This window comes from Dermacentor silvarum, chromosome 10 (assembly GCF_013339745.2).
Source record: "Dermacentor silvarum isolate Dsil-2018 chromosome 10, BIME_Dsil_1.4, whole genome shotgun sequence".
In the NCBI taxonomy this organism is placed as follows: Eukaryota; Metazoa; Arthropoda; class Arachnida; order Ixodida; family Ixodidae; genus Dermacentor; species Dermacentor silvarum.
Window position 1 is genome coordinate 95,338,338 of NC_051163.1, and position 21,778 is coordinate 95,360,115.

At 44.3% G+C, this 21,778-nt stretch overlaps 3 protein-coding genes across 8 annotated transcripts in view; 2 read left to right on the forward strand and 1 right to left on the reverse strand.

Annotated features, from left to right (window-relative positions):
* Positions 1–21,778, forward strand: part of LOC119466316 (uncharacterized PE-PGRS family protein PE_PGRS20-like) — a 1,297,174-nt gene that overhangs the window by 562,122 nt on the left and 713,274 nt on the right. The window lies entirely within an intron of this gene.
* LOC119466319 (uncharacterized PE-PGRS family protein PE_PGRS20-like) overlaps positions 1–21,778 on the reverse strand; it is a 1,091,962-nt gene that overhangs the window by 521,868 nt on the left and 548,316 nt on the right. The window lies entirely within an intron of this gene.
* Positions 1,268–10,015, forward strand: LOC119466321 (uncharacterized). Of its 2 annotated transcripts, XM_049656766.1 has the most exons (5): positions 1,268–1,814; positions 2,873–2,941; positions 3,659–3,720; positions 4,787–4,867; positions 7,214–10,015. In XM_049656766.1, the coding sequence occupies exons 1-5, from the start codon at positions 1,649–1,651 to the stop codon at positions 7,289–7,291; spliced, it is 456 nt and encodes a 151-aa protein (XP_049512723.1). In that variant the 5' UTR covers positions 1,268–1,648; the 3' UTR covers positions 7,292–10,015. The 2 variants fall into 2 exon arrangements, with proteins under 2 accessions (XP_049512723.1, XP_049512724.1); XM_049656767.1 differs by lacking the exon at positions 3,659–3,720.

Genomic DNA, 21,778 nt, shown 5'->3' on the forward strand with positions numbered 1-21,778 from the left:
TACGATGTATTGGTCCATCACGCGCACGTAGGCTTGCGCTCTTGATTTCAGCCGGAATGCCCAGGCTGCGAAGGAAAAAAAATAAAATCGTGGCAGCAGAGAGGCTCGGCCTTTTTGTACCGACGTGGGAGCGGCCCGCTACGTGCTGACGCGCGTTCCGAGGGACCGTAATAAAGTTTTATCATACTATCATACCATACCTTTGGTCAACAAACTTTTGCACGTGACTGTACATATGCAACGGCCAGGGAAAAACCTCAATGACGCTGTCCTTCGTTGCAATAGATTGTGCATAAGCAGTTGTTACCGGTCGTGTATTGTAGTTACACCGATAATATAGTCGCAACAGTGAGTACATATAAGAAGCAGGAGTTTTGCAAGATGTACATTAGAAATGCAACAATAGAATGGAATATATAAGTGCGAAGATACAAGTTCATAAAGAGCACAAAAGTGTCACTGGTCACTGTTTGTACACACTAAGCCTCGCAACACGATGTTTAAATATATGTATAAGTATCCAATAAATCCACGTATTTAAGGAAACGTCACTGTATGTAATGCGTCAAAGAAGACAAATAGACATGTTGCGCAGTCATACATAGTAGTAGCTTTACGCATCGAAAGACCGATGATCCAGGCAAGAACAAAACTATGATCGTAGAAATCGTGATATGTTCCGGAAGGACCGCCTGTTGGGCTAGTTGGTCTAACATAGTTACTTTCAGTTTGGCAGAACAGTTTGGTTCTCCTAGAAGCTGACAAGGAAGGTGGATTTGTTGTGATGCCGAAAGGCATGTTCAATGAAAAAGCCCAAGCGGCAGTGGACAAGAACTTTGTGGCTGTTTAACAAAGTGCAGTGATTGTTAAGACTAAGTTCATGAAATTTTGTAAGGACTTGGAATTGAACGCACTTGCTAGTGCTATTAGAAGTAGTAAGGGGAACAGTCTGAAGGTTTTCTTTTCTGCAAAGACACATCAGGTAGATGTCCCTTTCCGAACCTTTGTGAGCGAAGGGGGGGGGGGGCTTGGCAAAAGAATGTTAGTCAGTTTTTGCTGAAGAGCCGTAAGTCACTCATGGTTGTTGATCCTTTCCGCGTGAGGAAATCTGAAGAAGTCACTGATTATGTGAAACACAACGAGAGTATCGATTATGGCTTGTCTGTCGACGTTGAGGACTTGTTTTATTCAGTGCACTCTTAGTCCGGTCCTGGATAATAGCCTGGCTTGAAACGACACCCTTCGACGTACTGCTGAATATAACTGCTATGGGCAGCCCGACAAAGGGAGATATACGTGACACTCTTCAAGCGGCCTCCAAACCAACTAGTACTGCCTATATGCACTCGTTGTTACGCGGCCGCTGTCCGTATACGGCCCCTCACACCGATGTTCGTGCGCGATACGAGACGGAATGCGCCGAAGCGGCCGAAGCTGCCGGAGCGCCGTAAACAAACTCACCGCGCACGCGCGAAGGAAAAGAAAAAATATATACAAGAGAGAAGAAGTTTCGGATTGACATCGGAGGAGCCGCCGAGCCGCGCGGACGCGCCATGGCGAAGCTCCCGTTCTGCGGACTTTTCGTGCAAACTGGTTGCAAAGTTTGGAACTGTGTTGGCGGCGCCCTTCGCGTGCGCAGCAGGGCGATATGTTTTCACCAGTGGACACGAAAGGTGTGTTGCGAGGCCATTGCAATGCCCCGCAATGTGAGTGCGACGGATTTTGCCGTTCCGCGAACAACGTACCTGCTGCACCATTCCAGGCCGCTTGGTGCTCATACTGTGGGCACAGCCCAGTACAACATGCTCGAATTGGTGAGTGGCACTTCTGTTTTTTTTTTTTTTCTATTTATGTGTCGTGAGGTTTACTGACGCGCGTATAGGTGCAGTGCTACACAGTATGGCTAATGCAAAAAAAAAAGAGGGCAGGTAAATGTAGCGCACTGTACACGACACAGGGCAAAGGGAATCCGTGTTTAGCAACTATATTAAATGCCATGTACGTAAATTTTACAGCGCTACTCATTCGAAGCGCGCACAGGTGCGCCTTGAAGAAATGTTTTGCAGGGTAAAGTCCAAACCGCATGAGAGCGATTTAATTCGTGCGCGACGGCGACGATCGACAGCTTCGAACGACGAAACGGGCCGTCGCGCGAACAGATCGCTTGGTTCTGGAAATATAGAATTCGTCGCTCGTCGCCCGAAAGTGCTATGAGCGACTAGCCAATAGCGCGAAAGCCGAGACAGGATGTACAGAACATCAGTCGAGTGCTACGAATTGTCGCACGGAACGAGCAAACGACTTTTTGATACGTGCAAGGATAAGAACCAAGTGCAAGACTTTTAGAAATATTTATGCTGCTATTTACAGTAAAACACAAATTAATGAAGCACGCGTCACGCCAGTTTCGGCGCGTATTTGCTGCCCTCATACGGGTAGCACCGGGGAGACGTCGCTAAAAAGTCGTCGCTCGCATGCGGTACGTACTGTAGACGACGAGCGAACGCGACAGCCATCTCCATCGCGTCGCTTGTCGCAGTCGTGCGCAAGATCGCGTGCATGCGGTTTATACTTAAATAATATAGTGCGTAATTTACACTAATTAGGCCCCAACCACGAGACACATAATTATTTGACTATATTTGACACGAAGAAACCTAGAGCGAGTTAAATTGTGTGTCAACGTTGTGTGTAGTCTTTCCTTTGCATTAGGTTTTTCCCGGAATGCATTACCAGTTGACAGCCTATCATATGATGCGTACTTTGTTGACATCACATTTGTCTTTAGTTTACTCGTTTGTTTTACGACCTAATTATGAAATGCCGGCGCGTTACATTTTCAACATTTGACATAACCCTGTATGTTTTGTAGGGACAACCCAGGACGTGTATTTCTCAGCACCCAGTCAACTGCCAGAAGTGACTCATACACAGGCCACCAGTAAGTGGACATCTGTTGCAATTTCACATTATGCAGTCGGCTGATGGCTTGTACTGAGTTATCATTTTTTTAATGAGGTGGCCATGTCGTACTAACGTGCATTTTGACCACAAAGGTGCGATCTGGGGCCGTAATCTGAAACGTTCCACTTCGGCGAAATTTCTTTTTCGCTTTCAGGCGCTCGATGATTGGCTGTTTTAGCAAAATTGGATGAGCTGATTGGCTGGTTGAGCCCAACGTCATTCAATTTTGCTCAACCAGCCAATCAGCGCACACGTGAAAGCGAAAAAGAAATATCGCAAAAGTGGAACGTTTCAGAATACGGCCCCATGTCTAATAGAGGTATATATGGTTGCCATTCTCTGCAAGGGACATGTACTCCTGTTCGTGAAGCATTTATATTAGGCAGTATTGTCGCCCAATGAGTCACGTATCAATGCTGTAACTCGTCAGTGCCGGCAAGTAGTTGTGAGAAACACACAATATATTATGACGCTGTAAAGTTATTTCATTGATTTGAAGGAAAGTTTTGCAGCGGGAAAAAAGGCTGCTATTCCAGGTAAAGAAGTCTTTTTGTCACAAGTTATTTAACCAAACTGTGGATGTGGGACATTCGTGACGTATGAATGGATTTAATGAATGAATTTTGCGACTTAATTATGAAATGCCGGCGTGTATACATTTTCAACAATTCACATAACCCTGTATGTTTTTTAGGGTCAACCCAGGACATGGGTTTCTCAGCACCCAGTCAGAAGCAACTCAACCACAGGCCACCAGTAAGTGGACATCAGTTGCAGTTTCGCATTATGCTCTCGGCTGCTGGCTTGTACTGAGTTTTTTTTATGAGGTGGTGATGTCGTACTAACGTGTATTTTGACCACAAAGGTGCGATCATGTTTCACAGAGGTATATATGGTTGCCATTAACTGCGAGGGACGTGTGCTCGTGTTTGTGAAGAATTTGTATTAGGCAGTATTGTTGCCCAATGAGTCACGTATCAACACTCTTAACTCGCCACTTCCGGTAAGTAGTTGCGAGAAACACGATATATTATGACGCTGTAAATTTATGTCATTAATATGAAGGAACGTTTTGCAGCAGGAAAAAGGGTTGCTATTCCAGGTAAACTTGTCTTTTTCTCACAAGTTATTTAACCAAACTGTGTGTGTGTGAAATTCGTGACATACGAATAATTTTAATTCTGCCTTTAGTAATGCTTCTTAAAGAGACTAGAAATGGCATGTGACTACCTCTCCAATAAGCAGATCATACATATACAGTCATAAGTAGTAGTTCCATGCAGTGTCGCACTCTCTATAACCTTTCCTGTAAGCAGCATTCAAACTGGTGACTGTGTTTTCAGAAGGAGAAGTGCACATGGCACTGTATATGTGTGAACTTGGTTTCCTTTGTATGTGTTGGCTCACTGACACAAACAGTGCAAAAATCAGTTGTACCATGAGGCTGACGACGACTTCTGCTGCTAGAAATTCTGCACTTTCTGCACTTCATATTTTCTAGTACTGCATGACATTTAAAGCAAAGCTAGCATCTAGTTAGATCAAGAAAACTAATAGCTGTTAAAGCTGTTTTCCTCAAAGAAAGCTTGTCCTTTATGGACTGTGGTAATCTGCGAGCTCTCCACTGATGTTTCAGTAGTATTATCCCTTAGTGTGTGAGAGGTCAGTGGCAGTTATACATGTTAGTGTTTAAATGGTGTTTTAATTATGTGCATTTGTTCTAACAAAGTTGTCTAGATTACTTTATTGTGCAGTGTACAGCTTACGAAAGTGTCAGCAACTACTGAGTTGTTAACATGCATATGCATTCATCTCTATGCAGGTGGCACTCAGCTGTACCACTGCACTGCTGCTGAAATTGCCAGCACCAGCGGCTTTGGAACAGCTGTTTCACAGCATCTCGGTACGTGCTAATGTACAGTTAGGTTATGATAGGCTAATATTATGGACCACTGCTATTCTGTATTGTGACAGATCCACATGATGAATGATGTAATGGGTACAGTGGAAACCTTTGAATGTTCCTCTACTATGGTACATAAAAAGGCTCTCCTTTTCGTCACTGGAGCAGGCGAGAAGAGCATGCAGGCACTCCTGAATGTACATATATTCCAAACATGAGAGAGACATTATATATATATATATATATATATATATATACATACATACATACATACAAATAAAGTAAAGGCAGGGACATTACATCTTGCATTTTGAATTGATTTGTGCAGCGCAAAAATACAACACAGACCACAGAGAAGCACACATGTTAACAGATTTGATACATCAGGTGTGCTCCTTTACACAATAAGGGAGGGGAAAGGGGAGAAAGTCAGAAAAAAAAAGTGGAGACGAACAGAAAGCAATCGCGCCAAAAAGCATGAAAAGCATCGTGCAGTCAGGATCACCAGCAGGACATCTAAAAAGCGCAGTGATAAAATTACATACAGGGCAACTTTAAGTATTGTTTGTTTCAATCAACCCAGATCACTGCAGCCATTACTGCAATCAAGTTGTTTCCTCATGTCATATAAGGAAGTGATGTGGGCCCAAAAATGTTTAGAGCTAAAGGATCATCTTCTATGCTAGCCTCTCTGCCCGATTTCTTTGTCATATTGTTATCAGCTGCTTATGTCAGGGGAAAAAAGTAAGAGTATGAGCTGTTTCCTGGTTCCCCTTTCCATACAACATGTCTTTGTGACTATACATGTGCATGCAGATGATCCGTAGATGAAAAATATTTAGTAGAATCTCGTTACAAGAGACACTTGGTTGTAAGAGACATTGGAAAAGGTTTGGTTGGTTTTTCAATGTTTGCCACGTTAACAGCATTGCATGCAATAGACACCTTTGTTATTAAGGGTGACTTTTCAAGTATTCTTCACTATTTCGAAGCGACACAACCCAGACACATTCACTTCGTGCACCTCGTGTGCTCCGAAGGACTTAAAGATCATGCAATCCTCACACAAGTCAATTGCACATGTCGCCTTCAACATGAATTAGAAAAGGAGGACAACGAGGACAGTGCAGCGTAGAAAGTGTCGGCAGTTGAAGCTGACGAGCATCAAAGAGTACCTTAAAGGTATTGCGAGCAAGAAGGAGGCTTGCAAAGTGGAGTGTGTAACTCCAGAAGTTGGGAAGGAAGCTAATACAATCTGCAGTCACAAAAAAAGAGTGCTGTGAACATCTTCTTTGAAGGGCCCCTAAACCACCCAGAGGTCGAAATTTAGTTGCGGCGTTGCAGTTGTACACGATACGGCAACGAACACGTAGCCACGAGAATTTTTTCACACCGGTGCAGTTATAGCAGAGTTTGATGATCGAAAAATAGTCCCCGCTCATTTCACTCTATCCTCTGGTACGCGCCGTCTGCACGGTATCGTCTTTTCCTCGCCCAGTACACCTCCAAATGTAATGTGACAGGCCATCGCCAATGCGCTCTGTTGCTGCCGTGCTGGCCTGTCGTCCTGCTAGGGGTGCCGCTAATGACCTCGCCAATGTAGTGGAATCGTATGGTGACTGGCTGTGTTGAAGAGCCTGATGGGGAGACCGTTCTGTCGGTGTTTCTGTTCTTTGTCCCCACTGGCTGCCCACAATGGCACGGTGAGCAATGCGACGAGGAAGAGGGAGCGCGTGTTTTGCTTGCCGACCTTGCCGGCAGTCGTACACTGTCGTTCGACCAATCCACAGCACCAGAAAGCGGTGACATCATCAGAGACAGCCTGATGACGTCAGGACGAACGGGGGGGGGGGGGTGCAGGAAAAGTCCGGAGAGGCGCACGGGGTGGTTTTATTCATTTTGTGGCGCTCCCGCGGTGCATAGCACTGCCCCCGCGTTTGGCATTGTTGATCGTGACGGCGTTCTGATTTCGATGCGTGTGTTTACTTGAAATGTTTAAGAAATATCGAGAGGTGGTTTAGGGGCCGTTTAAGCCACCCTGAGCAATTATTCCTTCAGATATATCTAAACATACTTTAGTGATGATGCATAATAAAGTGATCTAGTTTAGCTCCTCATTGTTTTTAAAATTTTTGGTTTCAAGCTACATGTTTCCCGTGCCCTTTGAGTATCTCTTCTGATGAGGCTTTACTGTAATGAACACACACCATTGTGTAACTCCTGCTGCAAGTATTATTCATTAAGCCTGGTCACTGATGTGCAAAGGTTGTGATTAGGTTTTGATGTCCGTATTTTTGAGAGCTATGTTTATTAATTCAGGCTGTTCTTATTGGTCCTTCGATGCAGGAGACAATGCCTACGAAATTATTGGCCCTGATGACGAGAGCCCTCAAGGGGCAAACGACATCTCTGTTGCAGAAGTGAGCCCGATACCACCTTAAGTTACCATGACAGATGACACGGCTGCAATAGATACAGAGACTGCCGTGTCTACTGCAGCTGCAACAGTGTACGAGGCAAGCAGCAGCACGTCAGCATCAGCAGTAGTGTCAGAAGGAACCGAACCAGGCCTGGTAGGGCAACATGTGTGCTACCACTGTGACTTTTTTTGTAGTGCATACACCTCATCTGCTCAACATACGAAAGCTTTTCACCACGACTGCGAGCCAGTGTTCTTGTGCAGCCAGAGCAAGACTATGTTTGGTGTTATAACATAGTATAAGCATCACTTTAAAATATTCAAACCTATTACAGTTGTTGCCTCCCCGACCAGCCCACATAGGGACAACAATGTGGAACGCATGGTGGGACACACCTCTCCCCCATTAGAAGACAGTAGAGAGACTGTCAGTGTGGTTGCTAGATTAACTGCTCATTGTAGCCGACTAGAAGGACAACACAGGTGTCATAAGATTGTTGTTGATGTTGTTGTTAGTGAAGAGGTAAAAAAGATGTTTGATGAAGCTGAAGCATTGATATTGAGCAAATGAAAAGTGACCGCCTCAGAAAGCTACACTATCGAAATTTGGGTATCTATATGCCGCCAACTCTGGTAGAGCTCACAGGGAATGTAAAGACTTATGTTGTAAACTTAGCAAACCTCCTTCAAAATGTGCTAAGGCACCCAAACATTGTTGACTATGTAAGTAAGCCCTGCAGAATGCAGACTGATTCTGTACTTAGTGACTTCTGGGATAGAACAAGGGTTCATTCGCATCCCATTTTTAACATACACAAGAAAATGTTGTTCTTTTCAACCTGTATTATGATGAAATCGAACTTGCTAACCCGATGGGTACCAAAAGAGGCAAATTGGGCAAGCTCAGTGTATTTTATTTAACAATATTAAACCTGCCACCTTCTCAGCGTTCTAAACTGTCTAGCATCTTTTTGATGGGGTTGGTCACACAGCGGACCTGAAGAAGCATAATGTGCAGTGAAATTTTTTTGAAGATTTCATTCAAGTGTTAAGAGCCAACGAAGTAATCATCTTTGATACAGACAGAGGCCGTGAAAGGTTTTTTGGTGCTGTGATGACCGTTACAGGACATTCTTTAGCTGCCCACTCCTTAGCAGGTCGAAAGAATCTTTTGGCCCGACTGCATTTCAATCCTGTTGAACTTGCCTTGAACCGTCATATAGTTATGCGCAACATGTTCGACATGGAGTGTGTAACCCGAGATCGGAGAGTGAAATCAAGTTGCAAATGCAGGAACTGAAACAAATAGCATCAGTTTCAAATAGGAAGCAGCTTTCCAAAGAATTTGGGATGAACGGAGAATCAGGGCTGACCTCATTTCCTTTTTTTTTGTTGACAAAAGATATTTTGTATCACCCGATGCATATCCTGCGACCACTCCATGTGACCACTTTCCATGTTATTCTGCATGATACAGCTCAACCTCCAGAAACGAGACCACAACTTGTCTGTAAAAAGCTTTCACAAAAAATTATTCATAACACAATTAACACAGCAGTATTTTTTGTGGGGTTTGAGGTTTCCGGACGTTCATTAATGCAAAAAGTGAAAAAGAACAAGTTTCGTACTTACTTCTGTTTAACAAGTGCGAGGGAGACACCACTTTTGTAGTCATACATCTTCATCCCACTATCAAGTTTCTAAACGCCTTTTATAATTAGTATTACCAGTTACTTATATCTGAGTGCATTGTATGCATGTAGCAGGTGTAAAATCAGGTCAGTTTGATCAGATGCCTTATCTGGAAGAGAGCCCTATAATAAAGAAATTTGAATTAAAATAGGTACGTTAGACACAAAATCTAAGCACTTTATTGCGTGTGGTTTAAGCATTGCTCAATACTTTTCTGGATGGCAGTTTCAACTGGCACAGCACTGTGCTTTGCCACAGTCACATGTGTCTTCAAAGTGGTGTTTACCTGTTGTGTTGGTCTCTTTGTGTAGGCACAGAGCAAGCTTTTTTTTTGCATTCACGTGTTTGTACTATGTTTAAATAAGGCAGTTACAAAATGTGTGTCACTATAACGACCTGTTCTTTTGAGCTTACACCTGCAAATAATGGTGCCCAGATGGCCGTACTTCTATGTAGGTGCGCCGCTAGCTTCGTGTATGTTCTCATGTTTGTATAAAGATTATATAAGCCAGTTACAGAATGTATGTAACTAAGCACTGTGATATTCTTCAAAGAACTGCTTGGTTGGTTTTACACTTTTGAATTAGTACTGAGGCGGTGGAATTTACATGTAGGCCCACTGCAAGCGTTCTGTGTGTTCAAGTGTTTGTTATTATGCTTTTACAACGGAGTTGCAACATGTACGTCACTAAGCGCTGTGATATTTTTTAAAGAACTGCTTTGTTGATTTTACACCTGTGAGTAATAGAACTCAGGTGGCACTGTGTAATCATGTGTAGGTACACAGCGACCATTTGTGTACATTGTGCTCATGTAAAGCAGTTACAAAGTGTATGTCACTAATCATTGTGATATTTGTTGAACAATTACTGTGATCGTTTTACACCTGTGAATAATACTGGTCAAGAGACAGTACTTGTGATGTATAGTTGAATTTATACAGTGCCAAGACATGGGCTGTATATGTACCAAAAGAAATGCATGTCATTATATTGTTGTGATGATTATTACTGTTTGGATTCTATTAAACTGTGATAAAATTGTTTCTTGTGTCAATTGAGGTATGGCAATTTATCACGCAACCAAACCGAGGACCTGAACGTGTGCATACAAATAAACAGCTAATTTAAGAGTATACTGCTCATATTCTGCTAAACCACTTTAACAAATCTTCTAATACAATGCTGGACGAATGACGGAGCTGACTGGGATGTACAGAAAGATTTCTTCACTGGCTGAAGGACTGCCCCACACTGGAGTTGGTAATGTTGCATACATGGGAGTAAAACAGAAAGCGCACTTGTATTAAAAATGCGACAGTCACTGCGGAAATATAAGGCAGACGAGCAGATGTGGCACTTTTATTTCAGGGCTCTCCATGCCTACTACTGCATTTCTAGTCTTCCTGTGCTCTGCGTATAAGTCCCTGCTCAGCCAAGCTTTCTACTCCATGACAGTTGTTCTACAGGGTTCGTAGAAATATTGAAGGAAAAAAATTCAAGGGTTTTCAAGTACTTTCAGGGCCCCAACATATTAGCTTCAAGGACCTCATGCATGTGTTTAGTAGCTTGGACAGGCAATAACTTGTTCAACAACGACATCGTTAATTATAATGCAAACAAAAAAACCAAATAGCATTTCACTGATTTCAAACATTTGAAACTGTTAATTTGCCTTTCACCGCCCATCCCTAAGCACACACAAGGAGGCATTTCAAGAAAGTGGTTGACGTTTTTCTGAAATAGCACAATTAATGCAACATTTGCAGTTTTTGAATACTGTTTGATTTGATAGTGTATGTGATGTCATTTCTTGGCTCAACTTTTCACCATCAAGTAAGCAATAGTCATTTCTAGTTTCTTTTTATTGTGTCTGTAGCTCTCGATTTACTCTTCAACACGGCTTCTCTTCGAATGCCTCTCCTGTTGAGCTTTTTGCTTCTTCTGTTTCTCCATGTACACTAGGTACTGGTTCCATGCGCCTAAAATTTGTATACGCAGCTCCTTTGTATTTCAGGTTTAAAACGCTTGCATCGTAAAATGTCAACTTCATGCACCTGGTGTTAGGTAGAGCCAAATAATCCTTTGAATAAGAAGGATTTCACGTTCCTTCTATTAGCTCAACAGACAAATTCTCTGTGACGCGCGAGAGTGTGTCACAGAAATTTAAAAAATGCTTGGCAATGTCTGCTAAGTCTAGTCAAGTGCACAAATTTAAGGACTTTCCTTTACTTCAAAAATTCAAGGGCCTTCAATGCCTTGCAAATGGCATTTTAGAAATAAAGGGGTTTCAAAGATTGCTACAAACCCAGGGTTCTAGCACCTAAATAATTTCACAAGCTTATTTTGGCAAGGAATTCAGAAATTCATGCTTTTTAACTAACACTGCACTATCTGTACATGGAAGCTACGAGAGCGCAACCATTTTGGAGTAAAGAAAAATACTGAAAGCCTTCAATACCACTTTTTTTTCTATGGAGCTTCGTCTTACCTAGTTAAGTTTACAAATGTGCCTGGTTTTGGTGGGTGTTTCTGGAACATTTTCTGTGAGAAGCAGATGACGAAACGTGCACAATTCGGGGCAATTCACTGTGCCATTGACACTGAGAGGAAACGGGGAAAAGGAAGTTAACCCCCTATGCCCCGAAACTTACGTGCACCTTGCTGTGGTGTGCATGTATCGTGGAAGAAGAAACAGCGCAAACACAAGGACGACGAAAAAGCATGAACCACACCAGCGCTTTGTGGTGTGGTTCATGTTTTTTCGTCGTCCTTGTTTTGCGCTATTTCTTTCACAATGCTCGTCCAACTAGCCGGCAAGTCCATCCTGTGCATGTATGTTGCACACACGCATGAGTGCAGATGGCCTTAGAAGCTTTCAGAGCGAGCGCTGCCACAGTACACAAGCAGTGCACGCACAACAAGTGGACACATTAGTAATTTAAACATGCGTGCCGATGCATGTGACGCGGCTATCGGCATACGCAGTCTCCAATTGCTGGAATGCATGCGCTCCAAAACGCTAACGGACAACAGCTTACAGCGGAATGAACCAAACTGTAAACCAATGCACTTGAAAAGAACGCATACATGGTATAGTGTGAGGCACGTCGAAATGGCTTCGTGACACTGGTACCGGCGTCGCAGTTGACCATATACGAATGGAACTGGCAGAAAAAATAAAAAAATCCTCGCAAGTACATACTCGAATTAAATTCACATACGTGGATGGTTGGCGCTATATTTTATATCCGCGTATTTCCGGAGAAGATATAATACATGGATTGGAGAAGCACTCGATCGTGAGCAGAACGGCACATCTGTTATTTTCCAGCGATGACAACAAGCCGTGAAGAATAGTTCTCACGTGGTCGTCTAAGTCGTCGACGTTGTCTTCCTTCGATCGTTAGTCGTAGTGTCACGTAGTTGTGGCGGTGAAGAAAACAGTAGTAAAACTGTGTATGACGAAACTGATTGTTTATTGGGCGAACCTGTGCCCAAAAAAGCAAGCTACACTCGTAGCATAACGAAAGCGGCGAACACAGTCGGCGATCGTCGAAATCTGATCAGCGGCTAAACGCGTCGGCTTTTATAAATGAGTGATCGAAGGTTCCAGAGTAATCCCTGGTGCCCGCGTGTCTTCCATAAATTACTAGACAATTCGCGTCGCTCATACAATCAGATTACATGAGCGTCGGTGATAACAGACAATGGATAGAAGCATCGATAACGTTCGAGAAACTTCCGATACATGCAGGCGCGTCCTGTGCCTAGCGATAACGTTTAACATTTGTTAGCCGGTGAAAAGCGGCCACCGGTGAAAGATAAACATGTACACGTGCCAGCAGCAAGGAAAACAAATGATGCAAACACAAGCATATTCCGATACTCAACAGCACAGCACTGCAGAGAAACGCCACCCACCGCCGCCGATTCCTGAAATACATTTGGTAGCTATATATCCCCGTAAAAGAACACCTCTGAGCGTGGTGGCGCTGTGGTGTAATCATTCGATTGTGCAAATTTGCACAATCTTCGATTGTGCAAATGCGAGTGTACACTGTAAACAAAAATACCCCCACATGGGAATTTTAACAAGGTGATGTGCCCTATATACTCCCTATTTAAAGCAGAAATTTGGGCTAGTTGGTTGTAGCTGAACTTAGACATCGTAACAAGCGCTGATGGACGGGAACACAAAGCCCGTCCAGTCTACTTGTCTCCTCTTTGTGTTCCCGTCCATCAGCGCTTGTTACGATGTCTAAGTTCATCTATATACTCCCATCCTTGAATATTTATTCCGATGTATGGGAGGAATACAACGGCATTCCCTCGTATCACTCCGCTCACAACCTGTGGGAGGATAAGGGCGGACATGACGTGATTTTATTCCGCTTTCAAAATTTTGTTCCCACCCGCCGGGGTGGCTCAGTCAGCTAAGGCGTTGCGCTGCTGAGCACGAGGTCGCGGGATCGAATCCCGGCCCCGGCGGCCGCATTTCGATGGAGGCGAAATGCAAAAACGCCCGTGTGCTTGCGTTGTAGTGCACGTTAAAGAACCCCAGGTGGTCAAAATTAATCCGGAGCCCTCCACTACGGCGTGCCTCATAATCAGAACTGGTTTTGGCACGTAAAACCCCAGAAAGAAGAAGAAAATTTTGTTCCCCCCGGGAACTCCGCAAAGGGAGTTTTAGAAAACTCCCCCGCCGGAACAGGTTGGTCACGTGGTGCTTCCCATAAGGCTGTGCGCCGCGCCAGCGACCGGCCGCGTTCGGCGGAGTCGGCGGTGCTCATGGCTGACGGTTTGTTTACATCTGTGAAGTGTCGTTCCGTGCCAGCGTTTCGCCGATTTTCTTTCCTATACTTCCTTCCAGAAAGTGTTATATATGCGTACCTGAAGCTCACTGTATCTCATCTTCATGTGCGTTAGCTGTGATCACTCTGCTGACAACGATGAATGCAAGAGCAACGATTTCAAGTGCGGAAAAAGGCTTAGTTGTGACCACGCAGCTGCCAGTTGAGTCGTGATGTCGGCTCGGGTTTCTGGCTGTGCTTCCGTGTTGCGGGACCTTGACTTGTGTTCCTCAGTGTGTTCAATACCACTTTTATGTCCTTTTGAGTATATTCTGACGACGTCCGGTGTAAAGTGTCACGTAGCAATGGCAGCAGCAGCCACTGTTCGAGCGACAACGTCCGTCATAGCCGCACATGAATGCCATATTCCGACTTCCTCACGGTGCTGTGCTGCCAGTAAGTTAGACCGTGGTGCAAACAACTCGTTTATGAATCTGTGTACGGATATCCTCGCCCAAGAAATACGGTAGGACGTAAGTACGTACTGTGAATAAAGCTTCTTACTGAGCGATGTGAATTGAATTGTTATCGCGCAGTTCTGTTTTGATCACGTCGTTGCTTCGGATATTGCATTAACATCATGCTCCATCCAACATACTGAGTTAGGAGCATATCTGCTGGCTCCGAGCGTGAGGATTCGTTTGCCAGATCAGCGATATGGCTCCGTTTCACAGCCGAGAGACATTGCTTGGACGCGGAGCAAGTAGTGTGGTCAAAAAAATGTATGACTACGCAATTTTCGGTGTTACGTAGGCTGCTACGGGTCATGCTCACATGTAATAAATTGTTTTCCCGCCACAATTTTTTCGCACGAAGGTAATTTTGTCATGAAGCACGCGCACGTACATTTTTCTTGCGTACTGTAACTAACGCACTACTTTTTGGCCGCGGACGCCGGCAGTGTGCGAAGTCGCTTCAGCGCTCACGGAATGGCATTCTAATTTTGAAAAATTATGCCATGAACGTTTTTTTTCAATATTCTAAATTAACAGTTCCGTGTGTATTTAGGTTTCATGCTATTGTCAGAGAGGCCTATCTATATGTGCGAGCCTGTGAGTCGTAATTCTGAAAACACTACAGCTGCTCGCTAGGCCGTTTCGAGGCCCACATTATCGTGGCTATATATACTGGCAGGGTTGCTTCTTCTTGTGTGTCGAGTTTCCGTTGGATGTCTTTCACAGCTCTTCATCGGGTGTTTCTCAAATGTTTATGTATTGCTTGGTCTGTTTGGTCTCGTTCACTTGTTTCGCTGAATTTGGCTTATTCTTGTGCATATATTTCGGAATTTGACCCGAAGCCTCTACATAAAAATTCTCCACGCAAATTGACATGTATTTTTTATACTCCCGGTGCACCTCGAAAAACTCCGGCCAGCTCGAAGTAAAAAATAAAAATGACAGGAAAAAAAATCACAGCATATCCACGGGGTCATTTGATGAGTGGGCGAAGCTCCGGAGGGAATCATCGGATCTCCCGCTTAAGGGTACGCTAGCACAAACGCGTTAGAAACGTGCAGTACTCTCTAGTACGGGGGAGCGGCCACAGCGTCTTACGCAGCCATTTACACATGCCGGAACGTGCGCCGCGTTTGCCGACGCCATCACATGACTGCTGAGAGAGTATACCCCCCGTATTCATAAACGCTCCTCGACTTGAACTTCACTTTCCACCGCCTTGGGCAGCGCGTTCGAAACGCGTTGAAGGTAAGGCGGAGAGGCCACAGCGTCTTACACCAGCTTCTTACACGGGCCGTAACACAAACACGTTACACGTGCTAGCACACGTTACACGGGCTAGCACAAACGCGTTAGAAACGCGCTAGAAACGTGGCCTTTCGTTAATGTTGGGTATTAATTGCCATCGTGGTGCATGTGTCTATGTGCGCTTCGTGACGTAGTGGGCTAACGCCGCGCGCTCGGAAGCGAGGGGTCCCTGGTTTGATTCCGCGCTACGGACACAACTTCAGAATTGTTTTTCTCATTTTTCTTAGACTGGTTACACACTACTACTACGACGACGGGGACGGAACGGGTGCCGCTATAAGGAGCTTCGCTCCTAAAAAAAAAACTCCGAAGGCACCACGCAAAAATTCCGCCCGCACGGAGTAAAAATTATACTCCGATCATTCGGAGCATAATAAATTTCCAACCGGGGGGTCGCTAGAGGACAAGCATAATACTCCCACCTGAGAGTTATTTCCGTTTACAGTGTACGCGGGTTCGATTCCACGTGATATGCAATACAATGTTGTTAAATCTTGATGAGTGTGTGATTTGCCCTGATGAATGTGTTTCTAATTAGGCTATGTGACTCCTGATTTCGAAACTTGGAGCGATAAGTGCGGATAAAGTGTAAATTCGCTTTTTTTTCGTGCAAGTGGCGTTCGGGACGCATACGCATAAGGCCGCCTTCAGAGCAGTCACGCCTATGGTAGGCCGCAAATAGCCAGGAAAAGTTTGACTTGAAATCCTGCATAGCTTTGCTCACGCCTATTCTGAAGGCCGCTTGGAATTGGGCCGCCTAAACTTCAGCCGCTTGAAAATGGGCCGCTGTCTCTGGGGGGCCGCCTGTGGCACCGCTTAGCGAACGGTATATCAGCGGCCGTAATTTGATCTGATTTCCTGTCTGCGCGCGTGGATTCTAGCCAGGACTTGGCTAAGAGTGTATCTCAAGATAAGCTTTTAGTTGCTGTTAGGAAGTGCATTGAACAGAGTGGCGAATGCGATTTCCAAAACTACGCTTGCTTGTCGGTTCATATTTTAACGCTTTTAGAATTTTATCTTAGTGTAACATTTATTGTTTTTAACGAGCAGCCTTTTCTGCAACGTAGAGGAGTATGTATTGGGTCTTGCGTGGCTCCGATTCTATGCGACATATTTTTAGCTGATATTGACAGTGCGCTTGATTTGGCTTTTAATTGGGGGAAGGTATTCAAAGTGTTTCGGTACGTCGATGACTTTTTAATTCTTTTAAAGAAAGAGGACGGTTTCCCTGCCCCTGGGAGTATTTTAGATGTTTTTATTCAAGCTGGGCAGGGTTTGAGTTTCACTCATGAATTGCTTGGAACGGAGGGGTTACAATTCCTGGATCTCAGGTTAAAATTTAGTGTAGGCCATGTTTGCTGAGAGTACCTCCCATGGGTTAAGAAGTGTCCCCTGCCTTTTGACTCTGCCCACCCTAAAATAGTAAAAAGGGGCATCGCATTACAATGTCTGGATGCTGCGCTCCGTAAGTCATGCCCGCATTCGATGCAGCATAGCTTTGACAATCACATTGGTCGCCTTTTAGCAGCGGGATTCCCTGAGTTGCTTGTTGTTGCGGTGGCCGAGTCTATCCTGCAGAGGGTAAAGAACAGAGCTGGAGCGGAAAGAGCTGTGGCCCAGCGATGGATGGCGAGACCCGTAGCCATGCTTTATATGCATCAGCTCTCCCACAACCTGAAGAAGGTCGCGAACAGGCATCGTATTCCTGTGGTCTTCACGGCTCCTAATAAGCTTTACAGGCTCTGCCCTCGAATTTGCAGTGACAGGAAAGGAGGTTGCCAAACCAGCCACGATAGCTGCTTCGTGGGGTGTGCGACAGGAGTGGTATACTCCGTCCCCTTGTTGTGCGGGAAGGTGTACATCGGCCAAACCGAACGGTGCATCAACAACCGGCTCAGGGAGCATGCGCTTAAAGTTAAGAAAAAAGAGGACAAGTATGCACATTTGGTTGCCCATATCATTACGTGTGGTTGCGAGGCAGGATTTTATGAGACCACTATATATATCTTAGGCAAATCAACAAACTACACGCCTCGAGTGGCTCTAGAAACATTCTATATACACAAGAACTCGGATATTTGTATAAGCGAAGCGTCAATTCTTTTGCCCAGTGCCGAACTGAACTATTTGAACTCTGTTGCCTGCGGCAGATAGTACTGATAAATTTTTAGATTTCTTTTGATCACCTCGCATGGGAAAGGGACGTGACACTAGTGTACGTTGTTCACCTTATAAATCGGGGGGTTTGTTGACTGAAATAAACGGTTGGTAGTAGCGCTCGTCCGCGTCTGTCGTGTCTTCGTGTGTCCTGCGCGTACTTTTTTGCGCTATGTCTGAAAGTAACTCGTGAGATGTACTTGGGCCATGCGGCGGTCGCGACAGCACCATATGGGTAGATAATAGAGGAATAATGCAGAAATCAGTACGAAAATGTGCAATTTAACTGTCTGCAGAGCGGCGACAAATTTTCTGCACCCAAAATTAAGGAAGGGTATTGCTTCGGCTCAAAAAAGAAGTAAAAGCGGCTAGCTAAAAAGGAAAGAAAAGACCAAACGAAAGCCACAGATGATGCGGCAAGTTAAACTACCAAATATCCGAGTGTGTTTGTTGGGAAACGCCGCGAGGGCCGGGCTTTCAATAAACAAGGTCGGTAAAAATTGGTTATTGATGTCCTCGTAACTAACTGTTTGATGCTAACTCGATGCTAACTGTTTGAATAAACGGCAAAAATTTCTGCGGTTTTAGAAACTTATGGACCTGAAGGAACATAACTTTTACTTGCATTGATTTTTCCCGCTTCACTATCTAAAGGACAAACTTCACTCGGCGGGGAAGCTTAGTGAAGCGGTCAATGATTTCGGACACGTTGATGCCGACGTCTCTGCGGACGTATATAAACGCCTGCCTAACCATGTGTTCCTCAGACATTGTAGAGCGCAAGTAGTTTTTTAGTAATCTCGTGTTAAAGATATAATATCTGCGCTTGAAGTGGTCACTGGAAGGGTGACTAGAATCTGAAGCCGTTTGTACAAATTTACATAGAACCTGCAGTCGCAATGAGAGAGGGCATCTATTCCGGTGCTAAAACCTAAAAGTACTCCTTCGATGTCGTTGGCATCCTTGTTTAGGTACCTTGCACAAACAGTAAACTGTTGGATACCGGCAATATCCGTCGTTTCGTCAGCAAATATGGAGAAGCAGCCTGCACCATTTACTTTGGCATCTAGGATTTCTGATAATTTCACCACAGAATTATATAATTTGGTTTTGTACATCTGGTCTTAAATGCGAGGTATTACTGGGGCAACATCCAAATGGTTCTTCAGATAAGTATCTCCACAATCAGCTCGCAAATGAAGAAGCGCTCTGAAAATACCAATATTTTCAGAGAGGATTTGCTTAAATCCATAGGACCACTGTCCCTAGGCCACGGAGAGCCAGACCTTGTCGTCCGCAAAAAATAACTGCCTCAATTATAGGCCGTTAACTTTCTTCTGTTTTCTCTTATTTTACTTTGCCTGTCCTGGTCCAGCTGATTGATCACATCGGGCGCCCTTCCTGAAAATGTTTGGAGAAAATTATCAGCTGCCAGCAGGCAGTCACGGTCATATTTAGTATTTTCGTGTGTGTGGAAGATTGCGGGCGCGGGCTTCCATTTCTGAAACGGCTTGAACACGAGGGCTCCAGTGCGTGCATGCTAGCTCAAGTTTATGAGAACATTAAGGGCAGAGGGTAGGCCCTATACCTCCCATATATTTTGAGCATTATTTGAGACCCATTTTCTCAGCTACTACTGCGTGTAGCGTATTCGGGTTTGTTTCATTTCATTCGCGATTATGCCGTCTTACAGTGGAAGTAGAACCAAGATTATTTGTCAAAGATCATCAGTTTATCATTTTTATTTATCATTTATCATTTCGCGGTTTATTTATCATTTCGCGGTAAACAACACAGTCATCTGCGAAGAGGTGAATTGAGGAGCTTATACAGTCGGGTAAGTCTATAATATAGATGAGGAAAAGTAGCTGGCACGTCCCAGAGTCTTTTCGCATAATTTACAATACTCCTCTGCGTAAGTTGTGGTAAAAGGGTAAAAGGATCTGAAGACCTTTAGTATTTCTGGAATTTTGTGAGGGTATATGAGAATGGTTCAAATGATAAGACACGTGCGCTGCATATTGAGGGTAGAATGTTTATGTTTCGAGGTACTGGTTAGTACTAAGCAAACAAGCTTGTGCAATAATTCGGACAGCCTTCATTTGCACCCAAGATCAGGTATACGCAAAAATTCTGCTTTGATATAATGCAAATATACTCCGTTAAATAGCTTCAACTGTATTCCTTTGTAAAAATACTACGTCTGGGGCTGCAGCCAACATTGGTACTTCTGTGTATTTTAATTGCACACACTGGACGCTAGTTATTTTTGTGATACGTTTCAAGCCGCACAAGAGTCGCGCAAACACGCCTTTCCCAAGACATAGCTGAAAGGGCAAAATATTTCTTAGTGATGTCTTCATAAATATTCACCTTAAGAAAGAAATGAACTTTCAAAACACGTTACCTGTGTTTATTATTATTCTCCAAAATACAATATACCTAAAGTTGTTTGGAAGCACGTTCGCATGTTCTCGAAACCAACCAGCTATTTTTTAGGAAGACGTTGGTACAGTACAAAGAAACCTAACAAGAACCGAAACCTAACAAGAACCGAAACCAAATGACCTGCAGTTCGGAATATGCCATCTGGCGGAAAACCGCCAAACTAAGCAGCGACAAAGTGATAAGAAGCGCGGCGCAGCAGGCTTCGAACCTGCGAACTCACGACCGTGGTATCAGTGATCTTGATCTGTGGTCGCTCGACACGCTCGGCTAACGTTTCGAAGCGCTGCTCTTGGCGAAAACTAGGTTTATTTATGTACCACAATAAATTCCGCGACCTTGTTATGAAAACTGCGATTTTGGAACGACTTCTTTGCCATTTCAAGAGCTGCTGCTGCAACTAGCTGAAAGCTGATTCATTGAAGTTGATAAAGCCCCAGGAAAATGTCAATCGCTGCAATAGGTTCATCGCAAATTGCTTTTTACTGGCCAGAAAAGCCTCCAAAATTTTGGCTTTTCAATAGACTCCCATACCTGAAACTTCGCCCGCGATTTGGAACGGGTTTTCTGCCGTAAGCAGTGGCGCACCGACGGGGGGGGGATTCGAGGGTCGGAACCCCCCCCCCCCCCCGAGGCCTACTTAACCCCCCCCCCTTTTGTTTAACCCCTTTTCTTTCCTTACGCATTTGAGTACTGCAAGTAAGATGTAAGACGCGCAATCGTCTGCACACTCGCAAAAAGCGCATTTTTTAAACAATTTCCCGTGAAGAAATCGAAATTAGTGCTGTTTAGATGGTATTGGCAAACTGTCAAGCCCCCCGGCAGAGATCCTGGGTGCGCTAGTGGCCGTAAGTAATGGTACCACTTGCATGATATTTCGGGCTCAGCGCCTATATATAGAGCCTATTTCCACGGGAATATTTTAAAAGATGGCTTCTATGATTAGTTATTTGGAAAAAATGACGCTCTCCCATAGAAAACGCGTATGTTTTCAGAGGCGGCCGCTCGAGGCGCTGTTCCGCGATGTCCCAAATTCCTGGTAATGTTGAACAATTTTACACGCCTTTAATTTCAATATCTGTTTGTTTCAGGCTCATTGTAACTACTGTATGCTACATACTGGCGCCGGATTCACAAAAACGTTCTCACGCTAAACCTGTTCGCAGAAGCAGGTGTCAGCCAATCGTGGTGCAGCACTTACGATCGAAAAGCTTTGTGAATTCGGCCCCTGCTGCTTTGTTTCTCTGTTTTAGATCTGGTTTGGTTTGGGTATCACTTCTTATAATGTTACCTTGAAAAAGTTTTAATGCGTGTATACATCCTCCCCGCTATAATCCTCCTCGAGCGAATATGGGACTGTGTGATAAATAAATGAAAGGCTGTTCCAGTGACTGAATCGTCCCGGTTCTGTTTTCAAGAAGGCTTAAATGTACGTGCGATGAGGCGACATTTAGTCTCGGTTTTACGCAGGCTAATAACCAAAGTGGGCCAAGAAGCAATAAAACAGATACGTACCGCCGCAAATATACACAGGCTTCAAGCGTTGAGTTGTACGAACAATGCTGAAAATGTGTTCCTATAAT